Raw genomic sequence first — 17,192 nt, 5'->3', positions numbered from 1 at the left:
AATCCCCAGCTCATCTTCCTGTCCAGTCATTTCTCAGAGCTTTAGGAAGCAGTAAGATGCCCTGTAGCCATCATAGGCCTGGAAACTAGACTTGAGCTCTCTGGTCCCCTGGGAGGCAGCAGAGTACAGTGGCTGCCAGCACAGGCTTTGCAGTCAGGCCCAGAGGGATCCCAGGATCATTGTTCAACAGCTAGAGCACCTTGAACAAGTGACTGCCCTTTGTCTCAGCCTCATTTTCATATCTGTAAGGCAGTGAGGAACATAATCCAAGCCTCCACAATTTGTTATAATAATTGAACCAGAATGTAGATAAACTGTCAGGTGTTCCACAAATAGCTCTTATTAATATTATTTTAATCAGTACTAATTGAAGAGGATGTTCTAATGCCTTGGAGAAAGCAAACCATCTGCCTTACCCACCCATCTACCTAGAATGAGAAGCAATTCAATCAATGAGCCTTCTCTTGGGCTGTTAGGACTGAGAGAGTGGTCCAGCTGGGCAGGCTCAGCCTACAGGCTATTCCCCACTTCCCAGTTGCAGATCTGGTCTCTTTCACCCTCATAAAACGCTGTGGCAGAGCTACCCAAGACAGCCAAGGTCTCCAGGCTTTAGGAAGAGAAGGAGCCCACAATGGCCATGACTGCTTTCTTACCTTATCTAGTCCCACTTCGCAACCCCCAACCCTCCCAGGACTCACACTTTCTGAGGAGTGTAGGCTGGTCTGAGCTCCTGGAGTCTGGCCAGCATGGTGCCTACCTAGATGAGCTGGCTCCCCTGGACACCCCATCCTGCAGTCATGAGACCTCTGTAAGGATTCCTATCAGCCAGGCAGGCCCCTTTCCTTTCCAGCCTTCTCCAGGCCCACCTGATTTAAAAAATTGTTTTCTGTGGACAATGTTGACTTTCTTGGCTTCTCCCACTTTGTACTAATTTTTCTTTTTAGTTGCCTAGAATGATGTAAACTCTGCAGTGTGAGGGGTAAGAGTATGAGCTTCAAGGGGAGGCAGCTCTGGTTCCAATGGCCATTTTTTCATACTGCCCACATGTACTTAGTGAGATGGGCACTGTATGGAGCATTGAGCCTCATAAGCCCTCATAACAACCCCATTAGATGGCTGCTGCCAACATATGAGGACATTCAGGCATAGAGAGGTAAAGTAACTTTCTAAAGGAAGCATATGATGAGGTCATCACAGCATAGCAGAAGCAAGGCAGGGACCCAGGGACCCCAGGGAAGGCAAGAAATATGAGAGGAAGAAAGCAGATGAGGAATGAGGAGGAATGAGAGGTAAATATTCTTGCCCAGAGCCTGTCTCCTCAGTCCCAGGGATGTGGGGTCCAAGCTACTTCCCTCAGTTTTGCCAGGAGGAGATGTAGGGGAGGGAAAAGGAGGTCAACAAGGGTTGAAGGGAAGATTTATGAAGATGCAGAAAGGCCTTTCCAGGGATAGAAACGTCTGAACAGGCTTGGCAGACAGGATGTGATAGGTGCGTTATTTCCCTGGGGGACCAGGGAGTTTGGGAGGAGGATGCCGCTTTCACTGGTCACTCTCGACCATTTAATTCAGAACCTGTGTTTGGATCCCAAGGGAGCTCAGGCTCTCAAAGTCATGAATATACATGAGGCTAATCCAGCGTTAGGGTCAATAAGATAATGAAGGTGGCACCCTTGATTCCTTTGGTTGCCAGTTTGTCTTAATTTTTTAATTAATGAACAGTTTCAGATGTCAAAGCCTTGAGACGTGGAGTAGTGCAGTCTTTTCTGAGAGTTCTTCATCTCTTCCTATGTGTGATTTCCACCCCACCCCAACACCCCACACCCCCAGTGTTTCAGCAGTTTCCTCTTCTCCATTCCTGAAGAACCTGCATTTCCTTTTCCCAGCTCTAGTTTTGGCTTCCTGTGTGCTAAGCCTTTGCAGTTGTCATCATGTCTTCAGGATGCATTTGATAGGTACAGGAAGTCGCACCAGACGGAAGATGGAACCAACAATCAATAAAAAAAGAACTATGTGTCTAAGAAAAATGCATCATGGCTTCCCACAGGAGTTGTGAACCATATGTCCTAATATCCCTGGAACAATGGGTCTAATTTTTAGCTCTTCTGCTCTGCCCTCCCGGCCATCTCAACAAGAAAGAAAACAGATCTTTTAACCTGCTGCTCCCCGGCTAATGATCTGTAGTAAAGATTGCCTTTCCTTTTAACTCATTCATCAGATACCACGGAATAAAATATGTCCCTCCTCTCCTGCTAGCTTTATTTCTCTCGGCTACTAGTTTAGTATATTTATGGTGTATGAGTCATCAAGCTGCCTCCTGATTGGATAAAAACCAAGCACCTCTGAGACCGTCAGTCAATTACAGCTATTCTCAGCTTCATTCACAGATTTATTAGCTTGCACACACAGCGAGAAATTCATTCGGCAAAGTTCATTCATAAAAATTTCAACACGCTGCGTATCATCCTGCACATCTCAGCTTTCGGCTGCAAATGGGCTTCTGAGAAAAGCTCCGAGAGGAGTCCAGGAGGGAGGGAAGCTTGAGCGAGGGTAGGCAGGCTGGGAGGGGATCTGAGGAACACGGACCCATCACAAGTCAGTGAAACAATGAGGAGCAGCGCCCGTCAGTAGTACTCCTGGCTGGTGGCCCAGAACGGGATGCAAGACAAGATCTTCCAAGAGAGGGCAGCCTTTGGAATCAACGAACCCAGGCAGAAGGGCCTTTGGTTCATAGACACATTTTTTTTTCCCTTTTTAAATGAACAATCACTGGAACAAATAAAGGGTTAATAGGCCAGTCATTTGCCCCGCCCTGTGGGAGCAGAAGGGAGCAGGTTCGAAAGTTCCTGTGTGCAGAACAGAAGGCTGGGGTGAGGGTGAGAGTCGGGTGCTAAATATTTCTACTAGGCTCCTGCAAGGCTAGTGATGCAGCCGGTCCCCCTGACCGGCCCTCTCCCGGGTTCTGTGCCTAAGAGTTGGCCGTGAGCGACCCCCGCCGCCGGGAGCCTGGGTCTAGGCTCTCCGGACAAGGATTCCATGCGAGAACACTGGTGCCTCTGCCTGGGCCAGGGAGGGACTGAAATCAGAGCAGGGGAGGCGTTTCCCCCATGGGCCGTCACCCTTAAGGGGCCGGGAGCCGAGGTGGGCGAGCTCGAGAGCAGAGTTGGAGAGGTGGCTGCTGCGAGTTGCATCGGGCGTTGAGGCATTTGATGTCTGCACCGTTTATCTACCAGACGACGACGAGGCGATTTATGCAACAGTATCCTGTCTCAGCATTGCCAAGGCTATGCGAGAACGCGGCCAGGACAGCCTGGCAGGACTCGTGCTGTATGTAGGACTCTTCGGGCACCCCGGGATGCTGCACAGGGCCAAGTACAGCCGCTTTCGGAACGAGTCGATCACGTCCTTGGACGAAGGTAGCTCCGGAGGCTCGGTCGGGAACAAGGGCTCGCCGCAGCCTCCACACCCCGCCCTGGCACCTCACCTGCCGGCTGAAGATGCCACCTTGCCGTCGCAGGAGAGCCCCACCCCACTGTGCACCTTGATCCCCCGCATGGCAAGCATGAAGCTGGCCAACCCGGCCACTTTGCTGAGTCTGAAAAACTTTTGCCTGGGTACCAAAGAGGTGCCTCGGCTGAAGCTCCAGGAAAGCCGGGACCCAGGTTCCAGCGGCCCCTCTTCCCCAGAAACCAGTCTAAGTAGGTCCGGGACTGCACCTCCACCGCAGCAGGACCTGGTGGGCCACAGGGCAACCGCCCTAACCCCTGATTTGTGCCCGCTTCCTGGCCCTGGGGAGCCACCCCTTAGGAGCGGGCAGGACAGGCACTTTCTACAGCACCTGTTGGGCATGGGCATGAACTACTGTGTGAGGGTAAGTCCATTTTCCTCTTTGCACTCTTTCTACGAACTTCTGTGGAAGGGGGCATCTTCTCTGCTTTCTGCAAGGGGTCTAACGTTACCTGCCTGGGTTCTGTGTTTGGACAGGACATGATTCAACTGGACCAAGGCGGAGGGGAGCTGGGTTTACAAATGTCCCTACAACTACCTAACTTGTACTGGAGTCAGGCAGCCTTTGGTTCAAGGACATGAACTTGTGGGTACTTGGCAGATGTAGAGGCAAGTTCTGATAGAGGCAGCTGATGGCACCACTTTGTCCCCACTGGACCTAGTATTCTGGCCAAAAAGAGTCAAGGACTTCAAATCTGATCAGTGATTGAGACCTGGTAGGTTATACTGGCCACTGTATTTTGGATGAATAGAGTAAAGATTTCTGTGCTATAGAAACACATGGTGTGTAAGGGGCTTGAATTATTCTTTAAAAATTTATTTCAGCATTTAACAAACACTTCTCGAAACATGTCCGAGTCTCTAACCTTGTGCTAGGAGCTAGTCTTAGCTCTCCGGTGCACATTTATTGCCTTTACTGCCTACGTGGCAGCAAGTAGGCCTTGTCCATGAGCTATGGGCAAAATCAAGGTCCTTACTGGCCTTGTATCTGTCCTTGCTTGGTCAAGATTTGGACAAATGAAGATTTGGCCTGTGCCCTTTTGGGGCTCAGATTTCAATGAGATCAATGAATACATGTGAAATACTAAGATAATAATACTTGGCAGTAGATAGCTAATATGAGAATGCTGAAGGAATTCAGAAAAAAGGAAAGATTATGTGATCTGGGATTCATTCCCATGGGGAACCCTCAGGAGAAAATGAATCTTGGAAGAAATGTCAGATCTGGGTTGGCAGAAAGGAGGAGATTCCTGGTAGGCCAAGAATAGGAGCAAAGTCACTGTGGTGGCTGCAGGGGAGCATCACACAGGCTGGGCCTTACGGAAGAGGAAGGGGAATGCTGGAGAATAGTGGGTGACTGAGGGAGGGGCTGGCTTGTAGTACTCAAACAAGTATGAGTTGAATAAAGACAAATAGAATTCATGGGTAGCTTGGGAGACCGAAGTTGACTGAAGCTCTTAAATGCCAAATGAGGAGATTGTAAATACTCTGATTGGTAAATGAGAATCCTCCTAGGTTTGTAGGGCATGACTTGCTGAAAGTAATTTTTAAAAGACCAGTCGGTTGATTTATTTGACATGGATTGGAGCAGGGAAAAATTAGAGACTTGGAGGGCGGTAAGATACTCTGAGAGTTTAGGTATGAGGGAACGAGAACACTGATTAAGGTGGAGAGGAGAGAAAGGAGGTGAATGGTAAGGCATTCTGTGAGAGAAGAATGAGAGAAGCCTCAACAACCCTGGGAGATTAAGCAGATCATTTCAGATCATAATATAACTAATAGAATAGTGAGCATTTATGGAGCAGGGGGTAGATTGATTAGTTTGTTACCATTGTTGTTTATTGGGGTTGTGAATGATTATTGATGGAGGGTTGTAAAAGGTGAAAAATAAACTTTCAAATTGAAGTCTCAGAATGACATCAGTGATGCCAATGACTGAAACAGAGTAAATTAGGAAATGGACTCATTTTAAGTTTGTTTTTGACGTGTTAAATTTAATGTAATGATCTCTAAATAATGCTAATATGTAGGAAGACAGTCATACAAGGCTAGCACTCAGGCGAGATGTCTGATCCGAAGGTACAGAGAGCTATCCCAAGAACTGTATTACAAACAGACAAACAGGATCTCAGGGAAGGTCAAATAATAAACACTGGAAGGGTTACAGAGAAAGCAGGCTTGGGCAGTCCTGGCAAATGGGGAACTAAAACCTCTAAAGCAGATAAATGTATGGGACATGCAGCTCTCGCCCACACCCACAGTGACATGGCACATAATGGAAATATTTTCATGTTTCTACTCAAAGTTCATGGGAATATTCTCATTTATCAAGATGAGGTGTGTGGCAGCCCCTCATGGGAAAACGAGTGACTCTCCAAACCTGGGCTCTCTGCACCTGCCTTACCATCACCTACACATCCTCCAGCCTCTGCCTCAGCTTTCCTTTCCTCTTGTACCTCCTGCAAGCTCCCCATACCCACACACCTGTACAATTTTAAATGTGAAAAGAGTTGCTGTGTGATCTCCAGTTTCCCTAGGGAGTGCCTCCTCTGGCGTTTTAGATTTTTAACGGGGGCGCCATCTGTCTTTTCATGGCAGTAATCACTGACTCCAGAAAAAGTGCCGACCCCATGACCCAGATGAACCTCACAAGATTGCCAATATCCATGATGTCCAATACAAGCTAATGACATCTCTTATGAAGTCAAAATACGTGAAAGAACTTACTTATTAAGTTTTATAGAATCCTAACTTTGAAAGATGGAAGACTCAGAAGTTACCAAGGTCAATTCCTTTATGGTGCAACCAAACCCCAGGTTTTTCAAAGGCCACACAGATGAGTTAAAGCAGAGTGAGATCTAGAGCCCAAATCTCCTGTGTGCCATTCTTATCTGTCTTCACCACAGGTTTCCATCCTGGTTGTTGTTCTGTTCCTCAGAATTCTTTTGAGATGTGAACCAATTTTGAAAAATGAAATGCTAAGCTATTAATTTACAGTAAAAATATCATACCAAATGCACCAAAGTCGTGAGCTCTGTATTCCCATCTGTAGGAAAAAGCACACAAAAATTTTAAATCAAACCTTGCTTGGAAATAATGGATTCAGAGAAGAGAACTGAGAGAAAGATGATCTTAATGGCTAGTTGACACAGGGCTGGTGGATTTAGGGGCAAATTTTACAGGAAAAAAGCCACTTCCTATTCTACTTTCTTATCCATATCATGTGACTGCTCCTCTCCCTGCCCCAACTTATTTGCTAATCCATTCATCCATTTATTAAACAAATATGTACTATGAATCAATTATGCAGCAGGAACTGTTCTAGGCACTGGGCATCCATGAACAAAACGAATCAGTTCTAAGCATGAGTAAACGAAAGAGACCAGGTCTGAATCATTGTGAAATATTTTAGTGAGTGGAGATAGGTTCAATTGAATAAATGAAAAAATATATGCTATTTCATATGGCATTAAGTGCTATGGAGAGCAATAAAGTGGGGTAAGTGAAAAAGGCAGTAGCTTGGGTGGGAATGGAAGCTATATTCCTCTTGAGTAAAAAGTGGGGTTGTTATAGCTAGTCTTTATTTTGTTTTCTTGCATCTTTTCTCTTTATGATAGGGACTATATTTTCCATCTGCACTAAGCTAGAGTTGACTTTGGGTTAAATATTCTTTTTTAAAAATGGTTCTTCATTTCGTCTTATGATGTAGAATCAATTATACAGCTGAAAACACTTTATGAATCCTGACCACCTATTTTGAGTAACTTTAATTTAAGCTCAGACTTTGGACCCCCTGAAAGTCTCTCAGGGAAGGGGGCCTAGCAAACCATTCTTTGAAAGACATTGAGCCAGAAATAGGACAGTGAGATCCCAGTCTGGGCAAAGTAGTGAGGTGGGCAAAGCCCATTAAATGGTGTCAAATGCGACTTCATTCTCCCGATAAGACTAAGTCTCCTTTCTTTAGAGGCCTTTCCAAGTCCATTCATCCATCAGCTGACATTCACTTAAAGGTCTCCCAGGTGCCCAACATAGTGGGGGATGTGGAAAATCTACAACGTGACAGTGTTCTCCTCTTTAAAATGAGAGAATTGGCTTGAAAGCCCCCTTGCAGCACCAGTATTTAATGAATGGAGGGTTCCTTTCTCACACGGGAGGTGTTTAAAATGTCAGCTTCCTTTCCAACTCTCAACTTGGCTCAAAGACTTAATAAAGCAGAGGCAAAGAAACCAACCTTGACGAGCTTTGGCAGGTAACTGCAGTGGCCCTCACCACCACCCCCTGAGGAAGGCCACGTTCTCCAGGTGAGGACACTGAGAGCCCAGGTGTCTGTGATCCACAGGATACTTCACAACTAGTAAGTAGCAGACTGAGGATTCCTATCCAGGTGTGTCTCACTCCAGTGTTCCTCCACTTCCCAACCTCTCACTTGCCTCCAAGCAAGACAGGCAGTCTCTGGAGTATGGGAATGGAGTAGCGTAGATGAAAGGCCACACTGTGCAGGATAGCCTCATCATAGGACCAGCCCATGGAACTTGCCTTGTGATACGCATTTGCATGATTTCAGTCTCTTCACTTCAGCCCAGCCCAGCCAACTGTTTCCCAGGGCTTCTGTAACAAGTCCCACAAACTGCGTGGCTTACTACTATAGACATCGATTCTCTCACAGTTCTTGAGGCTGGACGTCTGAAATCAAGGTATCAGCCAAGTCACGCTGTCTCTAAAAGCTCTAGGGGAGGAATCTTAGAGCTCTTCCTTGTCTCTTTTAGCTTTTGGTGGTTGCCAGCAATACTTGGTGCTCCTTGGCTTGTAGATGCATCACCCCAATCTCTGCCTCTGTCTTCACATGCATTCTGTGTGTCCATGGCCAAATTTCCCTCTTTTTTATAAGAACATCAGTCAGTGGATTAGGGCTCACTCTCATCTAATATAATCTCATCTTCACTTGATGACATTTGGAAAGACCCTATTTCCAAAGAAGGTCACACTCACAGGTTCTGAGGGTTAAGACTTGGACATATCTTTTTTGGTTGACATAATTCAACCCAAAACAGTCCCCAAGAACATTTATTGCAATGTGTTTGCTCACATAGGCCTTCTTGGGTATCAAGCTCATCAGCTTTGTGTGCAAATAGAAATTTGTGTTGAAAGATTTTCTTTACTTCCTTTACAAATCCCACAGTATACTCTTACCATCCATCTTCTCCTGTCTAAGGTATCTTATCACTGATCCAGTAAACTAGTATTGTCAGTCATCTGTTGTCTAGACTAGATGTAGTCCACAGTACCACAATGTCATGTCTACCTCAAGTAGCTTTTCCATAGGAGAGTACAGGTCTAGGAGTTTGGAGACTTGTATTAAAGTAATGGCTCTGACACTAAGCTGTGTGATCTTGGGTGGGTCACTTCACCTCTGTGGGCCTCATTTTCTCATATTTAAAAGAAGTTTCAGCCAGGCACGGTGGCTCATGCCTGTAACCCCAGCACTTAGGGAGGCTGAGGCACACAGATCGCTTGAGGTCAGGAGTTCGAGACCAGCCTGGCTAACATGGTGAAACCTCATCTCTACTAGAAATACACAAATTAGCCGGGCATGTTTGTGTGCACCTGTACTCCCAGCTACTTGGGAGGCTGAGGTGGGAGGATTGCTTGAACCTGAGAAGTGGAGGTAGTAGTGAGCTGAGATCGTGCCACTACACTGCAGCCTGGGCGACAGAGCAAGACTCTGTGTCAAAAAAAGAAAAAAAATTTGAAGAAAATGCTGCTTAAAATCCTGAGACTCCAGGTCTTCTTTCCTACCTGTTTGAAACCCCTTACTATTAGGATCTCTTTTGGTTAGAGTTACCTTGAGGAAATAATGTTTATCCACTTTATGTTAGCAGAGAAGAGAAAGGATGTCCTTCAGGGATGCATTCACTTCTATTTTAGCACCCTCTTACTAACACTGAGCTGGCTTCAGCAGTAAGGCAGAAAGGAGGGTGTTATACTGGCATGGGTGGAGGCAGTAAGTTTTAGAGAGATGGAGGGTGGTAGAACAGCATCCAAGAGTAGGATTCCAGGGAGAGGTGAAGGGTGGGCTAGTTCGGGGGCAGGCCAGGGTTGGAAGAGGTGAGCGATAGTGGATGGGACTGTGGGAACATGGCATTCCTCACGTGTCTGGCCAGCTAGGTCTGACTGGACTTGGTGTCCAATAGGAGGACTGCAGGAATGACAGAAATTAAGCCATCTCTATTTTCTCTGGACAAAAGAGCCAAGAGATAAAGGCCTCGCCACACACATAGTCTGGTAACTCTAACCTTGAAAGAGGGAGATTTGTAACTCCAGGAGACTCCTGGAGAGACAGTCACATGGTTTACACAATGAAGCCAGACCTGGGTCGCTCAGGTACCCACAGCAAAGGGACATGGCTTTCTGCCTCTGTAAATTTCCTTCTTTTCTAAGTTATTGGTGGTTGAGAGGGAGATAGGATGGATGGGAGGAAATAATTCCAGCTAAAACTGATGACTTGGCATTGAGGGTATTATATTTTCCGTCCTATTTCTTTCTTGGAGTAGATGTGGAAGTAGATTCTGCTGGAACTTAGAGAAAGCCTGGCAGGTTTGACCCGTTCCCATGTTCTTCTCTCTAGACCTTCACATATCCCTTGATTGGTGCAGTCCTTTCATGCCCCTGGACACCAGAGCCTTAACTGCAAGAAAGAGTCTTAGAGATCAGTGAGTCCACACACTTCATTTTGCAGTTGAGGAAACTAAGGCTCAGACACGTGAAGTGACTTGCCCCCAACCACACATCTACCAGTGGTGGCGCCCAGACAAGAGCTCCCAGTTCTGTGTACAACACTCTATTTTCTACCTCCACCTTGCTTCATGTTCCCCTACTCCCTGAAATAAATGTGCTACACCAAATGCCTCTACATGCTTAAAATGCTGGGTGTGCTCTTTAGAAAGATAATTACAAAAACTTCTTTCTAATGGGAAAATTGTCTTAAAATAGAAGGGAGAAGAAAAGAGGGAGCATAGAAGGGTGGCAAGGAGACCAAAGAGCCCTGGCTTGGCCAGTTTCAACCTTTTGATTAAGGAGGTCCTTGTGGATGGCAGCGTGTCCGTGTTGGGCCAGGACTTGTTACCACGTGCATGGACTGGCTCCCATTTCATTCATTTGCTACAACCCTAATGACCTTAGGGTTATTTCCCCAATATGGCTTCCTCTCATTTCCATGTTCATATTACTCTGAAGCCAATACGGTGTTATCATATGGAGGGACCGAACCAAGCCTGGATCCCAATATGACAGTTCCATCACTAGGAGAGTGATCTAAATGATGCACACAGGCTGCGCCACACCCCCCTCCTACCCAGCTTCACTCACTTACATCATCTGTCTGCACCTGAAGGTGGCTAGGTTTGCACACCCACCCGTGGCATTGGGATGTGAAGACATTTCTAGTCCCTTTGTCTTTCATTTTCCACCTCAGAATATGTGGGAAAGAAGCTGAGAATGTCCCCTTCCTGGGTAAACATACTGGGATGTCTTTCTTTTATGCAAAGGGACAGAGTACTGGGGGCTGCATGAGACCCAAGAGAGGAATCCTGTGTTCTCAACTCATGGAGCTTTTTCTCATTGTAACAATGTTGCAAAGAGTTTTTAAGGGTAGTAGCACTCTAGGATTAGTACAGGCTGTTCCTATTTCATAAAGAGATTGGGGGTGAAGAGTTAATTTGTACATCAGTTCTTTGAGACATGGAATTTCTCAGAGAAATAAAACTAGAACTTGATAAGCCTTCTCATACAGTTAGGGAGAGGATAAAATAACAAACTGCATGTAAAAAGCTTAGCACAGAGTCTGTCTCATAGTAGGTCCCAAGTGGAGGGAGGAGAATGAATTTTCAATAGCCTAGGGGTGCCTCTGGGCCAAAAACTCAGGATAGACTAAAGTTGGTTTTGGCATTTCCCCACATTCCTTTGGCATACTTTCTCCTGGCCAGCAGCGCCACCCTGGCAGAACTTTCTTCCCTAAGTCTTGCCTTGTGCTGCTCACCAGGGAGGGCCTGCCTGCCTTCTTCTCTAAAGCTGCCTAATGTTTATCCGCTAGTCCCCTGCTCATCCAGTGCAGCACAGCAAAAAGCATCTGCATTTTGGAAAGATGTTTATTTACTTCACTCTTTATTGTAGTGTTTCCCAAAGTTTGCTGAGGACCACCTGTATCAGTTAAAAATGCTTGTTAAAATGCAGATTCCCAGTCCCCATCTTGGACTTATTGGACCAGAATGTCTGAGGCTGGGGCCCAGAAACCTGCATTTTGGGCAAACTCCTTATGTGATTCTGCAGCAGAGAAGATTTCGGAACCTCTGCTGAGTCCAGTCAGAGCAATGGTTCTCAATTGGGGATTATTTTGCCACTCAAAGGACATTTGGTAATGTCTGGAGACATTTTTAATTGTCATAACTGGGAGGAGAGGTGAGTGCAACTGGCCTTTAGTGGCTGGATGGCAGGATGCAGCTAAACAGCCTGCAAGGCTCAGGGCAGCTCCCACAACACAGAATTGTGAGGCCCAACACATCAGAAGTGCGGAGGGTGAGAAACCTTGAGCCAGTGGGATGAAGTGTATGAACCCGGGACGTAGGTTAAGAGGCAATATTAAATGGAAAAATAAACAACTGCTCAGTGATTCCTGTAAATCTAATCTAAGCCACTTCTAAATCTTCTCGTTTTCTTCTTTCCCCTCTTTTAAATCTACAGATTCTCTAAAAGTTATAGTTCACACCACTTTCCACCTAAACAATATTCCTGTGGCTTCCATATCAGGATCTCAAGTCATGGGATGAGGGTGGGCCACATGAGCCATATGTTGCTATGAGCCACTCGTACATCAAGGATGTCCACATTAGGACAGATTCTACCTTAACCTAGGAGCACTCGGGCTACATGACATTGACAGCCTAGCTTACTTTCTTTTTCTGTGGAGGGGGACGGAAATATGAGATTTTATTAGCTTTTGTTTGGAAATATAGGAACACAACATCACATTCTCATTAACATAATAGCTATGATTTGTTGAGCTCTGTGTATGTTGCAGGAAGCTTGCATCAATTACCTCACAATGACCCTGTGGAGTGGGTAGATGGAGAGGAAACTGACACCAAGAGAGGCCCGTTATCTGGCCTTGATGCTTATAAGTAGCAAGCGTCAGTATTGAAATGGGAGTCCAACATATCAACTCCACTACTGTAGTTTGCTTTACACAGTGTTTTTTTTTTTAACTTTTATTTTAAGTTCAGGGGTACATGTTACATAGGTAAACTTGTGTCATGGGGGTTTGTTGTACAGATAATTTCATCACCCAGGTATTAAGCCTGGTACCCATTAGTTATTTTTCCCTAATCCTCTCCCTCCTCTCATCTTCCACCCTCTGATAGGCCCCAGTGTGTGTTGTTCCCCTCTATATGTCCATGTGTTCTCATCATTTAGTTCCCACTTGTAAGTGAGAACATGCAGTATTTGGTTTTCTGTTCATGCATTAGTTTGCTAAGGATAATGGCCTCCAGCTCCATCCATGTCCCTGCAAAGGACATGATCTCATTCTTTTTTATGGCTGCATAGTATTCCATGTGTATATGTACCACATATTTTTTTTTTTTTATGTACCACATATTCTTTATCCAGTCTATCACTGATGATCATTGAGGTTGATTCCATGTCTTTGCTATTGTGAATAGTGCTGCAGTGAACATACACGTGCATGTGTCTTTATAATAGAACGATTTATATTCCTTTGGGTATATACCCAGTAATGGGATTGCTGGGTCAAATGGTATTTCTGTCTTTAGATCTTTGAGGAATTACCACACTGTCTTCCACAATGGTTGAACTAATTTACACTCCCACCAACAGTGTATAAGCATTCCCTTTTCTCCACAATCTCACCAGCATCTGTTATTTTTTGACATTTTAATAACTATTCTGACTGGTGTGAGATGGTTTGTGGTTTTGATTTGCATTGTTCTAATGATCAGTGATGTTGAGCCTTTTTCATATGATAGTTGGCCACATGGATGTCTTCTTTTGAGAAGTGTCCATTCATGTCCTTTGCCCACTTTTTAATGGGTTTGTTTTTTTTCTTGTAAATTTGTTTAAGTTCCTTATAGATGGTGAGTACTAGACCTTTGTTGGATGCATAGTTTGCAAAACTTTTCTCCCATTCTGTAGGTTGTCTGTTTATTCTGTTGATAGTTTCTTTTGCTGTGCAGATAGCTTTGTATCTTAATCATGGTATCCTACTGTTACTAGTACCTTCATCTCCACAGGGAAACGCATTAAGATTTTTAACAACTAATTTACAAGTAAATTTTAAGAGCAGAGCCTGTCTTGGGGATGAATACTTCCTCTATTAGAGGGTTGACATTCCAGAAGGCAGGAGGCTTGAAAAACCCATGTGCTTTAAGGACAACCCCAGAAATTGGATTTTTACCCTCAATATCATCAGAGAATAATTTATTATATATATGAATCATTTATTGGGAAGTGGTAAAATGCATAATTCAAACTTAATTTTTTTTAACCTAATGCCAATCCTAGCTCCTTGAAAGGCCATCATCCCTCCCACGTCCCTCTCAGCTTGGTTCCTTTAACCCTGGACTCAGAACTCCTCTGAAACATTAGACTACAAAGTTCTGTTTCATGGTGAGTTAAGCTCTCCAAGGTCACAGGGCTCATCGGCAGCAGAGCAAAGCCTAAATTTCACATCTCCTTACTCCCAGGCCAGTAGTCTTTCCACTACATTATGTGAATGAGACAAAATTCTTGCATGAGGAGGTGTAGTAGGAAAGTAAAGCAAAGATGTCCACACACATTACTGTAATAAATGTTAGGTTATAATAAATGAAACCAAAGTGATACCAATGAAGGAATATGGGAGTTCAGAGAAGAAAGGGCACACCTTCCATCTGAGATGATTAGAGAAAGTTTCATGGAGGAAGAGGTATCTTACCTGAGTTTTAAGAAATGGGTAGAGTTTCCATAGGCTGAGATGGAGAGAGAACATCCTAGGCAAAGTGAAGGCATGGAGGTGGCAAAGTGGAGGATGTATTTGGGGAGCAGTGAGTGGTTGACTTGGTTGAACAGTGCAAGAGGCATATGTAGGAAATCAGAGGGAAAATAAGATGGACTGATACAACAAGGTTGCATAGTACCTGAAAAGTTGGGTTTTCAACAGAAAGCCACTGGATTTTTTTTTAAATGGGGGAATGACAAATGCAGAGATATGCTTTAGGAAGATTACATGGGCTGCAATGCTCAGAGAGGAAGCAAGAGGAGGGAGCCTGGAGAAAGGCAACCAGAAGAAAAACAGAGTGGTAACAAAGGCAGTGGCACTAGGAAGAGAGGAGAAAGATGGGACACCTAAGGGAGGAAGAAGCCACCAGCTTCTCGCCCCTTTGGAAATGGGTCACAGGCAGGAAAGTGAGGGGGCAGGAAGGATGGGGCTGAGGACGAGTCCCATTGTACACCTGCTGTGTTCAAGGTGACCTCAAAGCATCCAGGTGGAAATCTCCAGCAAAAAATAGAATAGTTAGGACTGGGGAGAAATTATTTTTGTTGTTGTTGTCATCAAGGCCCGTGGAATGGATAAGGCTGCCACAAGGAGAGGGTAGAGCAGGATTTAGGATTTAGGTGTTCTATGGAAAGGGAAGAAGGGAATGGGCAGTATGAGGAGCAGGATGAAGAGATGGCAGGTCACCTAGGGAGAGGGTGGAGAGAGTTTCCAGGAGAGAGAGGTTGGTCAAAACCATGTCAAAACCCGTGGAGGGTTCAAGGAAGATGAGAACTGAGAAAGAACCACAGGGCTTTGTCTTTTGTCTTCCTACTCCTACCCTCCTGCAGGATATTAACGCCAACCATCGCGACCCAAGGACACCACTGGATATCCCACACCTCTGCTGTCACCTCCGCACACTCAGTGAATGGTGCCTCCCTGTTGTCCAAGTCAGAAGTCTAGGGGGCATTCTAGACCACTCACTCTGTCTTGCCACACGCAGCCTCCTCTTATCACAAACTGTCAATTCCACCTTTATGACATTCCTCACACACTCCCATTTCCCTCCATCCCCACTGCAGTTTCTAAGGTGGGGGCTCTAGCATGCGTCATTTTAAAACTTATTTGATCAGCTTCTCATGGAGCTAATATTCTGTGAAACACAGGTTGGGAAACTCAGTCAGATACATCAGTGTGGTGAAGTAGATATGTCTTCTATCTGGTAGAGATGTCTTCTAGCTGAGTAGTCAAGGAAAGCTTCCTAGGGAGATGGCCTCTGAGATGGTCCCTAATGATCAGTTAGAATTCTGTTTAACCATAGGGAATATATATATATATATATAAAACTTTATATATTATCTAAAATATATATGAAATTTAATAATATATAAATTTTATATATAATAATATAAATAAATACAATTATATAACATAAAATAAATATATAATAATATAAATATATATAAAATAATAGAAATACAATTATATAATATAAAATAATATATAATTACATAATATAAAATAAACACATATTATATAATTATGTACTTAATATAAACATTTATTTTATATATGTTTATTGTATGTTAATAAATATGTTATATTTATTGTATCATATTTATATTATTAATAATAAATGTTTTAATAATATCAATATATTATTTTATATATTATTTCATATTTTATATTTTATATATTAAAATTATGTAATATATAATCTGCATATTAATATATTATATAAATTATATGTATACTTTATAACTTGTATACATTATAAAATTATATGTAATATACTAATTATAATATATTATAAATTATATAATTTGTATTTATATCTATTAATGTACAATTATATATAATTATAAAATTATATTACTTTACATATATATAATTTTTTAAAGGTATTGTAGATGAAGGAGCATAGATAAGGAATTATAGGTTATCCACAAGGGAGGGCATCAATTTTAGTTGGGCCAGAGTAAAGGCTGCTGGAAAAGAATGGTGGGCAATAATGCTGAGGTTCGATCCAGATTATAACAAGTCTTAAGTATCAGCCTAAGAAGTTTAGGTGTCTGAGCAGAGGCATGAGGATGTGCACTGGCAAACGAAGTGCCTTGAAGTGGGGAAGCCCATTAAGGGGAGATGACAGCAACAGTCAAGGTGAGAACTGTTTGTATCAGGGTCTTGATACAGGCAATGACGTAAAGAGATAGAGATATCGTGGAAGAATAATTTGATGAGGAGGGAAAGGGGAGAGGGTAGAATTCAGTCCAGCCTGCCTAAGGTTTTTTTTTGTTTGTTTGTTTTGTTTTGTTTTTTTGAGACGGAGTCTCACTCTGTCGCCCAGGCTGGAGTGCAGTGCCATGATCTAGGCTCACTGCAAGCTCCGCCTCCTGGGTTAATGCCATTCTCCTGCCTCAGCCTCCCAAGTAGCTGGGACTACAGGCACCCACCACCATGCCCAGCTAATTTTTTCTATTTTTAGTAGAGACGGGGTTTCACCGTGTTAGCCAGGATGATCTCGATCTCCTGACCTCGTGATCCGCCTGCCTCAGCCTCCCAAAGTGCTGGATTACAGGTGTGAGCCACCATGCCTGGCCAGCCTGCCTAAGGTTTTGAGGTACGTGGCCTAGGATGGGATGGGAGAGATGCCAGTGGAAGAC

The 17,192-nt window shown here is 44.1% G+C and overlaps 1 protein-coding gene across 1 annotated transcript in view; it reads left to right on the top strand.

Annotated features, from left to right (window-relative positions):
- Positions 1 to 2,375: 2,375 nt before the first annotated feature.
- Positions 2,376 to 17,192, top strand: part of SHC4 (SHC adaptor protein 4) — a 138,866-nt gene continuing 124,049 nt past the window's right edge. Inside the window, exon 1 of the mRNA XM_032174244.2 lies at positions 2,376 to 3,867. Within this exon, the coding sequence (XP_032030135.1) occupies positions 3,283 to 3,867 (585 nt within the window). The 5' untranslated portion in view covers positions 2,376 to 3,282. The remainder of the gene's footprint in view (positions 3,868 to 17,192) is intronic.

This window comes from Hylobates moloch, unplaced genomic scaffold (assembly GCF_009828535.3).
Source record: "Hylobates moloch isolate HMO894 unplaced genomic scaffold, HMol_V3 SCAFFOLD_14, whole genome shotgun sequence".
In the NCBI taxonomy this organism is placed as follows: Eukaryota; Metazoa; Chordata; class Mammalia; order Primates; family Hylobatidae; genus Hylobates; species Hylobates moloch.
This window is presented reverse-complemented; position numbering and strand designations above follow the sequence as displayed.